A 12,240-nucleotide genomic window follows, 5' to 3' on the forward strand; every position below is an offset into this window, starting at 1 on the left:
GCATCCGCTTGTTCGCTTGAGCTTATCTGCCAAATGTCACTCATTCAATAGTGTTTTTCTCTCACAATAAATCAACAAACAGTATTTTCAGCCATAACTCTGCAGACAAGCAAACAGACTCAAGGATAAACAATACCTTAATTAATAGTTCCTTAGTAATCACAATTATGTCCTAAACAACTTCTATTTCCATATGGAGAGAGTTTATAAACAGATTTTTCACTTGTTTCTCTAATAAGAGAGCACACACATAAAACCATTCACATAGCTCAAAACCATTTTTAACGTAACTAAACAACATTGCACTTAACCACGAGCAAAAAAAAAAAAAAAAAAAAGAGTAGCAAAGTACCGTGTAATATACTTACGCTACTGCACCACTCACTGAAAAATGTTTACAGTTTTATGTATTCCTTTCACGTTCAGAGACGAGAGATCACTGCTTACTGCAACATGCGTATACAACACATCCACAAAATACATGTACACATGAGTACGGCACCGTACTAGACTGTAGCCACCCTATGACCCTACACTGTTCGCTACACTCCACCAAAAAACCTTCCCCAGCATGACCCGGCCCTCCTCACTTCCTCCTCCACCGCCGTTGCCGCCGGCGGCGGCACCGGAACAGGCGCCTCTCCGACTCCCCAGATCCCTTCCAGAACCTGCTCCAGGCTCGCCGGTACCCCGCACGTCTGCGCGTCGGGTGCCGCGACAACAGCGTCGAACACCTCCTGCAGGCCGACCACGCGGCGGCTGACGGCGCGACGCGCGTCCCGCACGGCGGGGTAGTGCCCCGGCACGGCATCTAGGCGGAGCAGCACGGCCATCAGCGCCTCCGAGAACCGGGCCCGCTCGCGCTCGTCGCGGCGGACGGCGTCCACGGTCTCCTGCCGCCGGAGCAGCCGCTCGAGCCTCGTCGCCTCGGCGTCGGCCGCGCGCACGGCCGTGACGTGCCGCCTGACCAGGTACCCACGCAAGGCCGCCTGGATCTTGGCGGCCGCCACCGCGTCGGGCGATCGCTCCCGAGCCCCCTCCGGAGGCGGAGGGGATGTGATGGGGATTTGGACGGTGGTCCTGGGTTTGTGGCTGGGCTCGGGGTTGGGGTTGGAATCGACGGCGGCGAAGACGAATTGCGAGGTGGAGGTGTAGTGGTGGTAGGATCCCATGGGGACCTTGGAGCGAGCGCCTAGCGCAGCTTTGGATCAGTGGAGCGAGGAGGGCGTGCAGTTCAGCAGCTGTGTTTGCCGTGGCATCTGGAATCGTCGAGCGCACAGCGTTGTGCGAAGCGAACTCGTGGTCACGGCGCCGCGGCTGTTCCTTTGCTTGAGTTCAGGTCTGGATGTGCTTTCTGCGCTTGTTTTTTTTTTCTTTCTTTCGGTGGCTGTAACGTTCGTCATTGCTCTGCGTACACCACTGCCGGCTACAGGGCATGTTTTTCAATGGTGCAACCCTGCGACGTGTATAGCTGAAACAGAGTTTGCCGAACAACATGGCGTCGCGATCCTTTTTGCTTGCAGCATTGTTCGCTAATTTATTGTGAAAAAAAATACTTTTGAATAATAGATAAGCTCGAGGTAACAGGTAAGTTGTAGCAGATGAAAACGAAGCTTCAGAGACAATTGACATTTTCAGCAACAGATATACTTCTACCGATCACTTAAAGATGAGGATGTTCAGTACAATTTGAGACTTGCCTTCGTCTTCCCCTAAGAACGTACTCGAAGCACTGAGTAGGCAGTGGCAACAAGCGAGTGTACATAGCAATAGCAAAGCTATGGGCAGTGCTGCCGACACAATCAACAGCTGAGCCCACCAAAGGGCTCTCCGGAGTCCAGAGACCGGAACTATCCGGCAACGTGATCAAAAGCGCACACCACACCACACCGCCCCCGCAGCCGAATCACCCGCGCACCCGGCCGTCCGGCCCCCGCGCCCCGTCCCGACCCGACCCGGCCCGGCCCGAGCCATGTGCGCCGAGCCGTCGGCCATGGTCAAATCATCAAATGGCATCCTTGCCGAGCGGGCTCGCGCGCCTCCGTGGCCTCGCCATCGCCACCCGCCCTACCGGCGCCGCGGAAGCAGTAGCATGGCTACATCCACATGGCTTCGCGGCATCCTCCAGGTCCCGGCGCACGCCATGGACTTCTGCTTCTGCTCGCCCGTTGGCCGGTTCGCGGGACGCGCCATTAAAATCTGGGTATACGCTAGTCATCCGTTTTAAACATTTCTCCCTTCACTAAATCCTGTCATGTGGCGTAGCAAATTAACATTTGTCGTTCAAGTTTGTGGTCAAACACAAGGTCAACCTGCACTTGCCGGTCACCGCCAAATTCCAATCCCTAGGGCGCGATGCAAGCCGCGTTATGTTGGGGCTTGTAGGCGAGATCCTGAACAGGGGACGCACGGCACACTCCACCAAGCCACAAAAAAACAGGCACCCACGCACGCGCGAATGCGATCGCATTGCGCAGCCAGCGACAACTCCATGAAACGGCCAAGCGCCGATCACCAGAGCCATTGGATACCACCCCTCGAGGCGTCTCATCGAGCACTCGTTACTATATTTGTTAAACCCGTACGTCGATCGAGCGTTGGCATCTAGCGGCGAGCCTTCAGCATGCGACACACGAGACGGAACTTGCCAAATGCTACCAGCACCACGCCCGAAAACCAGGTGTGCTAGGACGCGACGCGACGCGGGGGGACCGGCCGGCCCACGCGTCAGCCGAGGCCTTGTTTAGTTCCGAAAAGTGAAAAGATTTCGGTACTGTAGCACTTTCGTTTGTTTGTGACAAATATTATCCAATCATGGACTAACTAGGATCAAAAGATTCGTCTCGTGATTTCCAGCTAAACTGTATAATTAGTTTTTGTTTTCGTCTATATTTAATGTTTCATGTATGTGCCACAAGATTCGATGTGACGGGGAATCTTGAAAACTTTTTGGTTTTCAGAGTGAACTAAACAATGCCCGAGGCTCGGCAGTCGGCAGAACTGCACGCTCCCAGCGGCCAGCGCAGCCGCAAGCGGCTACCGCCGCTCGTCGGCGCAGCGCAGCTCCGTGTCCTGGCCGCGCGCGCGCGCGCGCGGAGAGGGCACAGTGGAGCAGCGGGGATTCGCAGCGGGCAGGCACCGCACCGGTCCTGCGGTGTCTGCGCGAGCGGCGCCAGCGGGCCGACCACGATTTATGGGAGAATTCAGACAGCGACGACTACATGTGCGGGTCGTGCGCGAGGGGTTTTTTCGGTGGGATGCGGCCGGATCGCGAGTAAAACAAGCGAGCAAGTGCTGTCCCCTCCCCGTGCCCCGGGCCGTCGTCGTCTCAGTGCTCCGCAGGCGTGCAGTGACCAGTGAGCCAGCAAGTGAGACAGTGACCATGAGAGCGGTGCTAGCTCGTGCAACAACAAGTGCACTGTGCTCGGCGTTGACGTTTCGGGGCTGGGCATTCTCAGGCTCGCCGTTCACGGAGGGCATAGGTCACTCATACGGCCGTAGGCTTACAGAAGAACAGGGCAAAAGGCGAGAGGATGACGCTACCTCTTCTTCTTGTAGAAAGAATAGGCAATAGGAGTGATGGAAGAACGTCACAACAGTGCCAATGTACTAGCTAGCAGCTTGCCAAGATAAAATTCGAAAGTAAACGAAACGATATCGATTTGATATGTTACTGATACATGCATTTCTGCAGATTTAGCTTTAGTGCTGAGGTAAAACCATAATTCCTTATTCCTTAGGAGATACAAAATCTAAAATTTATCCCAGCCACCAAGATCCAAGAAATGAGCTGTTTTGCGTCTTCATAGGCGCAAGCACAGTGATGAACACAAGTTATTATGCGTCATACCAAGCATGCAAATACAAAGGTACAGGAGTTAAGTGAGGTACTATATGTACACCATCGTGGTTTCGACGTGAAATCGCAGGAAGGAAAGAGAACTTAAACACATCGAGAAAAATCGTCACAGCTCACAGGGATACTCTCATTCTGATTCAGAGTGAATGTTTTTACCCAGGGAAACACACACAGATCAACCCATCCACCCAGGCAAAAATAGCCGTACACACCATCATCTGAAAACTGCGAGATTATCCACAGCCCTCTGCAGCTGGGAGTAATGTAAGTACGAAGGAAATGATTGCAGGCGAGGGAGCAAAAACTAAGCAAGAGCAAGAAAACGATTGCTTGCTGCAACTGTGAGTAAGTAATGTGCTAACGAAATCGAATGCCTGGCCTGTCCTTGTATGCCGCGACGACGCCGATACGTGTAGGCCGGTTACCGCCGCAGCATTGCGACGCCGCTGTTCGCCTCCTCCATTCTTCGTCGATGGAAGGATGGAGCTGGCAGCAATGGCGGAGATGGCGAAGGAACCGTAGCTTCCGGCTTGGCTTGCATCCTGCCTCGGTGCCGACTGCCGAGGCCTTGCGACGAGGGTCGAGGGAAAGGTGCAGTGGATAAAGGAGTCGGGGAAAAGGGACTACATGATACAGCTTAGTAGCAGTAGAGGAGCAGCAAGCTATGTACTGAGTAATGGCAGGGAACTACCTCTTTAAGAGCCTGCCTCTTAGGGGCTTAGCCCTGTAAAGTATTTATGCATTCGATGCTAAACAACTTAAGTCATCTTGTCATCGTGTTTCCCCTGCATATATATAAAAATAAAAACTGACATAATGACGCATGGAAATGGTGAGTGTACAGTGCTTCTCACATGAGGGCACGAGGCAACTGCGGTCACCCCATGCGAAAGAAGCATGAACGATGCAGAGTAGCAGTTTGCTCATTTTGGCTTCTGAAATGATTTATTAAAACGGGGATTGGATGCGATTTGAAATGCCGTCAGTCAAATCAAATCGAAACCTCATGACAATAAATCCCATGCAAACAACGAAAATAAAAGCAGTATAAACAGAAATTTCGGGAAAGGCAAAACCTTTTTTTAAAGTATATGTTATGTACAGGCACGGTTCAGAGCAGCAACAGCATTACAAGCGATGACTAGTCCAATAAACATATGAACGAATTGATCGACAAGGTACAGAAGAAGTAAAATTTGCATGGGTCTGCCAGCAATACAGAAAATACCCAGCCGGCGACATTACTATTATCTTTTTTCCCCTATAGTATAAGCGGATGAACAAACGGCATCTATATCTATCTGCAATTGTTGTATCTATCAAGCTACCATACTCAGGAAGCAGAAGTATTAAAAAACCACTTCTGGTAGCGACGACTTTGGGCACCATGAAAGCACTATTTCCTGTATATAAAAAACAGCACTGTGTAGCAAAAAAGAACCGGGTCTGCATAATTATAACCATCAGGACCCTTCCACACCATTTCCGTTTTCAGCAGGTGGGGCGTTTGAAGTAGCATCATCCATTGTCAAATTCGATATGCTATCAGACAGCGAGTTCACCTCTTCCGACTCAGATGGTGCTGTCGTTGAAGCACCATCCTCAGAGGCAATGTCAGAGGCTGCATCTGAAGTCATGCTAGATGGTTCTGATTGTTCTGGCATTTCAGATTGTGATTGAGGCTGTCTCTGTAGGCTCCAATACATAATGCTAGCAGTAAGTGTTAGGATCATCTTCTGATTCACCTGTTGAACCAATAAGAACGTAAGAATTCGAAGCCATAACGTAATGGCATGGCTAAGTAACGATTCACAAGTAAGAACCAGAATCATTGTTTACTAAGTAATGCTACATATTGGGAATTTAATTCATGTTTGATGGCAGCACTACAAGGAATTTGATATATACTAGCGATAGCTATTTTACCTCGACGATGTCCTCTGGCAACAGAAACACAGAGCATCCAATCTTCCTTGCAATACTAATGATGTAGGTAGCATTCAGCTTCTTGTCCTCATCTGACATTCAAAAACAAATTGTAGATTAGTTATGATACAGTTTTGAGTCAATTAGTGAAGATGACAAAATGATTAGTCGGAATGAGGTTATCAGGTAGTGAACTGAATGTATATGGGTTGAGAACAGACCAGCTTCCCCTTTAGTAACAACTTTCCAGTTCACAACCCGTGGCTGTACTGTGCTTAGAAGCTCAAGGAAGAATAATCCATTTGATAAGCTCTTGTCCTGAAGGGGAAAAACATGAAACTAAGCAACTGGAGCTTTCTGACAAAAAAATAGGGTTTAAAGCTTATGTTCATTTGGGCACCTTGAAACTTTCCATTCGAGATGTTCTACCGGACGCTTTCACTTTGCTGTTGGCCCAGTCTAGAATATCGGCATCAGAAATTTCTTTTCCTTGGGCCCCTTGGGAGTGGAATCTCAGTTTGTTTAACAGCTGGAGTATATTGAATCTCATCAATTGCCACAGAAGTGCTGAAAAAACACCAGAAAACTTGAGTTATATGATGCTACAAACAAGATATTAAGAGGATGATCCATTAGTGCCACTAGAAAAAAAATGATGCAGACAGACTCACCAACAATCAATTTCTTGTTTCCCTGAACAATATCATTCCCAGCTAGATTTACTAAAGAAAACTTTAATTGCTTCCCAATTTTTACAACTTGATTGCAATTCTCCAGTTTTCTAAATGGCAATTTAATTGGAGGTTTTGTTGCCAGCTTCCAATTGACAGATCCAGGAGACACCTTGTCAAGTACTTCAAGAAGTACCCATCTGCATCAAAGTGGACATTAATAACCAAATCATTTAAGAGAGAGAAAAAGACAGAATCTATCACATGTCTTATTACCCGTTGCGAACATCTTCAAACACATTGTTCACATATGATTCAACCCCAAGGCTGTTGATCCACATCCGAAAGGCTCTTTCTTCTCTAGATAATAGAACATCATCACGTGTTGCTGTCTGTGAGAGAGTAACTTGTTTGGTGTCACTGGTTAGACCATTCCTGAACAGAAAAGGACAATAGCATCCAAGGATCAGATGACTGGTTATCTGTTAAACTTTAAGTGTAAATGTGGCGGAACATGGGAAAAATGACCACATGAGTTGGCGAGATAAGTCACATATTAGATGTTTTAGGTTTTTGGTGGCATTATGGAAAGAAAGGAAGCCATGTTTACCTATGCTGGAATATTTGTGCAACAAATGCAAGATTTAAATTGGCAGATCCCTCAGTAATATCCTTTGGGGTCAAGTATCTCTTACAGTCCAACTTCTCCGCTTGTTCAAGTACCAGTTTTGCCCTCTCATTCGGATCTTTGATGTCCAATGTAGTTTCAGGGGAATGCTCTGGAGCAAGAGCTTTCAGAAGGTAAGCATAGGCTTCACCATCCTGTACAGAACTAACCGGTGTGACCATGGTTGTTGAACGGATTAAGCACAGAATGAAAAATTGAACCAATTTTAATGGACCGAGTCCAGTCTGACACACTTTTACATGGCCTTGTTTAGTTCCCAAAATATTTTGCAAAAATTTTCACATTCCCCGTCACATCAAATCTTGTGGCACATGCATGGAGCACTAAATATAGATAAAAGAAATAACTAATTACACAGTTTACTTGTAATTTGCGAGACAAATGTTTTAAGCCTAGTTAGTCTATGATTGGACAATATTTGTCAAATACAAAGGAAAGTGGTACTATTCCTATTTTGCAAAATCTTTTGGAAGTAAACAAGGTTGCCTTTGCCTAAGATGATAATAGCATCCAGCTGAGGGATATGGTAGAATAAAGTAGTCTTTAGCAAATGTCTTGAAAACCAGCTTTAGTTTGTCAATATAATGCAGCAACAAGATAGATCAAGTAGAACTATTAGCAAACAAGTAACTGGTAAATTCAGTAGCATTTTTGTTTGTCATATGCACCTTCACATCTGAAGAGAAATTGTTAACAGTTTTCTTGTAGCCAGCTTTTTTCAGATGATGGTTCATCCACCGAAGTAGCATCTTTTCTGGTGACAAGCTCAAAACCTCGTCTATATCCTGCAAAATAAGCAATAAAATGAATTTTGTTTTAAGAAACACAAATATATGAAATAAAAAAACAAAACTACCAGGAGAAAACAATGACAAAATGCTTTTGTTTACCTTGCTGTCATCAAATAGCTCCACCAGCTGCGGTGTCTTCTTGAGGTTCAGATCAGCCAAAAGTTGAATCTGATAAAGCAACGAATATTTATCCGATGAAGCAATAGTCTAAAAGCTGAACCACACCTGAATATAAGCTCAGTTCAATGCTTACCTTTATGATTTGTGATATCAATCCAAGAATTAAATGAGGCTGCATGCAAAACAATATAAGTTTGTTTAAGTCATCAGGTTCTTCAATGAATTGCTTGAATAAAAACTGAGAAATGAGTGTGACAGAGTCCATGCAAGATGAGAACAAGGAGCAAACGGTCAAAGAGCAACAAAAATACGGGGCATGTACCAATAGGTGTCAAGAATAGAGAGATAGGTACAAAGTAGTAACCATAGCTAGTCTGGTGCCCAAGTTAAACAAGCATTGTACAATACAATGAAGCATCGTAGGGCAGTTTGATGAACATCATCACTTAACATTCCCAGATAAATTAAACTGCAGCGTATGAGTAAGTTAGAAGTAAGGCTTCAAGGGCAGGCACACATATCATACCCTTCCCTCCACCAAATCCTGAGTGCCAATGTTGACAACAGTGCATCCAATGGCCTTGGCAGAATTGAGGCAGAGTGTGTGATTTTCATTTCTCTCCCACGGGTTAAGAACTCTTTTCTTATTTATTGCTCTCTCATCAATGGTCCCAGGTACAGCTACATTGATCAATTTGCTGAGAAAATAAACCATAAATGAACAACCATCAGCAATGTCTAGTCTCAGATAACTTTTTTGTTTAACGAGAATAGGGAATGCACTCTGCTACTAATGACTAGAACAAGAGAGGCATCTAACCAGAGCAGAACACCATCCCGGATGAGATCGAACAGCTGGTTTCCAGACGGGTCGATGGGCAAGTACTTCTTCAGGAATGGGTCTTCACGGAGGTAAGTGTTGATGTGCGCCACATAAGACGATTTCTCTGCCTGATTGAGGTTGTGCAGCAGCGTAGTGATGGTGGACTTGAGGAACGACGACTTGCCACCCCCGCCACCGCCGGCACCACCTTGCTTGGCACTCACCCGAGCCTGCAGATTCAGATACGCCTGCAACAACACCGCACCAGATTCCCTAGTCCCATCAGAAAAATTGAGAATAGTAATCCATTCCTGTCGACATTATAATTGAAATATCTCAGAGAAACGCCGAGATGTATGTACCCGGAGGAAGGACTCGAATTCAATCTCCTGATCGCTGTCGGGGTACGACTCCGACAGGAAGGCCGCGATCTCCTCCTCAGAGACCACCTCATTGAGCCCCCTCAGCTTCTTCATCAGCCCCGGCAGATTCTTAGTGGTGACATGGCCGGAATCTCTCTTCAGAGACACGAACTGCAACACCCGCAAAACAAAATTACCCAAGTGAACAAAACCGGCGAACCAAACGCAAAACAAACTGCTGTTTCAGGTGCAGAGGAGGAGGGGGGAACGAAGAAGCAGCCCGCGGATTCGGACGTCACCTTGGCCTTGAGCGATCGGAGCTCGACCTGCGTGAACTGCCCCTGCAGCGAGGGGTCGGACACGACGACCCCGACGAATCCGGACATCTCCGCCGGCCACGGGCCGATTCCACCCGCGCCCGAAGCGGCTGCAAGAGCGAATCCAGATCAGAGTGGTCGCGCGGCCTGGATGTAATGGAACCCCCTGAAAAGGGGTGAGGAGGAGGATGGCGCGTCCCGCCGAAGGGACGGTGCGGCGCGGCGTGGCGAGGAGATACCTTTCGAATTGGTCACGGCAATCCCTCACCCTCTCCCCCTGGCGTGCGGTTTCCTTGCGCTCGACGGAAAATGTGAGCAATGGCGTCCAGGTCTCCAGATTTCGTGGGGGCCGGGGCGCAGACGGAAAGTGGTGGAGACGAGGAGAGGAGGTAAGGGCAAGGGGTGGGGCCGGTTTCTCGTGTTTGTTTATTCAGTTTCCTGTCGTCTTCCCGATGCTAGAGCAACTCCAAACATTATGCAAATGGACTTGGCATTTATCAAAATGCATAAAACTCCAAAAAAATCTCTCCAATCGTTATGCATTTGGACTTTGCATTTTACATAGCTATGCATTTAGAGGGGGAAACTTGGCATATATGCCAAAGGAGTACGGCTATGCAAATAGAGATCACGGGATTCTCGGTTCCACCTCGCGGGCTTTTTTCTTCCCTTCGCGCGGTTTCCCTTCGCGCCGCCACCACTTCGCGCGATAGGAGAAGCATCGCGCGTCCTCCTTCGCCAGCTTTGCGCGCGCGTTTGGACGAAGCAGCGCACAATAGGACGACGCAGCGCGCGATAGGACGAATCTACGACGCCTTCCTCATCAACGCCGGCGACCGGAAACTGATGGGGAACAGGACCTGATGGAGATCGGTACTGGAGCCAAGGGACGAACCTGTACGACGACGAACTGATGGCCAACGGGAATTGGTGAACGGGAGACGACGGCGGGCTGTTTGGCGCGGGATCGATTGGCCGCGCGGAAAGGAGTGCCGCGAAACAAAATTTCCGAGAAAAAAAAGATGATAGACTTGGCATTTTGCATAACGGTTGGAGATCACCCGATTTTAGCCTTACCATTTTCATTTGGGGTTTGCAATTTGCCTAAAATGCATAACTTCAAATGCATAATGGTTGGAGATGCTTAGGACTGAATTGATAGACCTTTTATGCATGGTAGATAGATCGCTGGCGTAGGAGAAATGATTTTTTACTACTATTTTGTTTTGTTGAAAAGTCATGACTGTGTTTATTAATATTGTGAGAGAAAATACTATTAGATAAAGAGAAAAAAATTATTGAAAACATAAACATCAAATCAATTCATTACAAACTCAGGGGTTGATTCATGCACAAACGGGCAGTGCGAACCCGAGGTAATTGTTACAAGACTGCGTATAGAAAACAGTTCAGAGTTAATGTTGATACACGGTTAGCGGTGACCCACGAGTTAAACAGGTATTCAGAAGCCACAGAGTGCCGTCCACGGCTTCAAATTTTTTTATAAAATAAATAGTGTAGCACTTTTAATTACATACTAACTAAGTTTAAAATTTTATTTTATAAATTACAGGTTAATTAGTTATTATTTTTTTTATCTATATTTAATGTTTTATGGTGTCGTAAAATTCGATATAAGTAGAAATCTAAATTTTTTTTAAGGGTCCAGCTCGTATACCAGATCAGAGTATCAGACCGACAATTCGGCGCGGCCCACCGCCTGACAGCGCGTCCTTGTCCCCTGCGATTTGTGTTGCCGAAAGCGTCACCGGCCTTGGCTTGGCGGGTTCCGACGCGATACTCTACCTGGCGTCAGAACAAACCAGTCCCGCCGCCCGCGTACATGTACCACTCCACATGGCTGCCTGCATGCCCGCACCCCCGCCGCCCCTAGCCCCGTCAGGCCCCATCACAGCGACCGCGTGGCTCGTCCGGAGACACACACGTACTACTGTACAGCTCGTTTATCTGCAGCAAAAATGGAGATGCACAAATATTCAGACTTGCAAAAGGAAAACCTTGTGACGGACGCTGAACGACATTTTCGGCTCTATCTATCAACTATTCCAGTTCCACCTATGATCGCAAGAATGTTCTGTGCTTGTGGTTGCACGCGGTACGAGCTGCATGGGCGATCGAACAATTCAGCGACTCCCGTGACGCATCAGACATGAAAGGGAAACACGGAAACACCTTGGGGAGATCATCACCGTAAAGTAGACGGCAAACAAAGCAGGTACCATCGCATGACCCTGGGGCCTGGGCGCCCGGGCGTAAACGCAGCGGCCTAGTATAGTACTAGCTGACAATTGCGCTCCTGCTGTCAAAATTGTCTCGCACGGTCGTTCCAATGCCCTCCACGAAAATTTCCAGATCGCCAGGCTTGCAGCCCGCACGGCTGTGTTTGTGCCGAGCGGCACGGCTGCGTCGGTCGCCAGCAGTACATTACTTGCTTACTATATTCGGCGCCGATCTCGGGCGCCTGCCGATCGTCACCGCGTGCGAGTTGTGACCCGGCGGCAACACAACAGTAGTCGAGAGAGAAAAAGGCAGCAGCGGTGGGGTCTGACGCGGCCAAATGCCAAGTTCGGAGGAACAGGAGCGGGAATTCTCTAAATAAAAGTAGCATCTCGCGATGGGTTTGAGTTTGATGATCCGCCTCCGCCTGGTCACATGGCACATG

At 47.9% G+C, this 12,240-nt stretch overlaps 2 protein-coding genes and 1 pseudogene across 2 annotated transcripts; 1 reads left to right on the forward strand and 2 right to left on the reverse strand.

Annotated features, from left to right (window-relative positions):
- Positions 382-1,579, reverse strand: LOC8071773 (BAG family molecular chaperone regulator 5, mitochondrial). Its single transcript, XM_002454335.2, has one exon. It carries the CDS (start codon positions 1,170-1,172, stop codon positions 543-545), a length of 630 nt encoding a protein of 209 aa, XP_002454380.1. The 5' UTR covers positions 1,173-1,579; the 3' UTR covers positions 382-542.
- On the forward strand, positions 2,010-3,353 carry LOC110434842 (annotated as a pseudogene).
- On the reverse strand, positions 4,918-9,968 carry LOC8071774 (fimbrin-4). Its single transcript, XM_002454336.2, has 15 exons — positions 9,797-9,968; positions 9,540-9,667; positions 9,241-9,411; positions 8,876-9,126; positions 8,582-8,753; positions 8,189-8,227; positions 8,035-8,103; positions 7,813-7,929; positions 7,067-7,278; positions 6,733-6,891; positions 6,457-6,656; positions 6,186-6,352; positions 6,007-6,103; positions 5,786-5,877; positions 4,918-5,604 (listed from the first exon to the last, which is right to left on the reverse strand). Exons 2-15 carry the CDS (start codon positions 9,624-9,626, stop codon positions 5,323-5,325), a joined length of 2,115 nt encoding a protein of 704 aa, XP_002454381.1. The 5' UTR covers positions 9,627-9,667; positions 9,797-9,968; the 3' UTR covers positions 4,918-5,322.

Source organism: Sorghum bicolor, chromosome 4 (assembly GCF_000003195.3).
Source record: "Sorghum bicolor cultivar BTx623 chromosome 4, Sorghum_bicolor_NCBIv3, whole genome shotgun sequence".
Lineage (NCBI taxonomy): Eukaryota > Viridiplantae > Streptophyta > Magnoliopsida > Poales > Poaceae > Sorghum > Sorghum bicolor.

Excerpts from the sequence above, each read along its gene's own strand:
- LOC8071773 (XM_002454335.2), bottom strand. The coding sequence starts at position 1,172 with ATGGGATCCTACCACCACTACACCTCCACCTCGCAATTCGTCTTCGCC.
- LOC8071774 (XM_002454336.2), bottom strand. The coding sequence starts at position 9,626 with ATGTCCGGATTCGTCGGGGTCGTCGTGTCCGACCCCTCGCTGCAGGGG. Across the intron at positions 6,657-6,732 it reads TTTGAAGATGTTCGCAACGG|ATGGGTACTTCTTGAAGTAC; the intron begins GTAATAAGACAT and ends ACTTTGATGCAG. Across the intron at positions 6,353-6,456 it reads AAACAAGAAATTGATTGTTG|CACTTCTGTGGCAATTGATG; the intron begins GTGAGTCTGTCT and ends GTGTTTTTTCAG.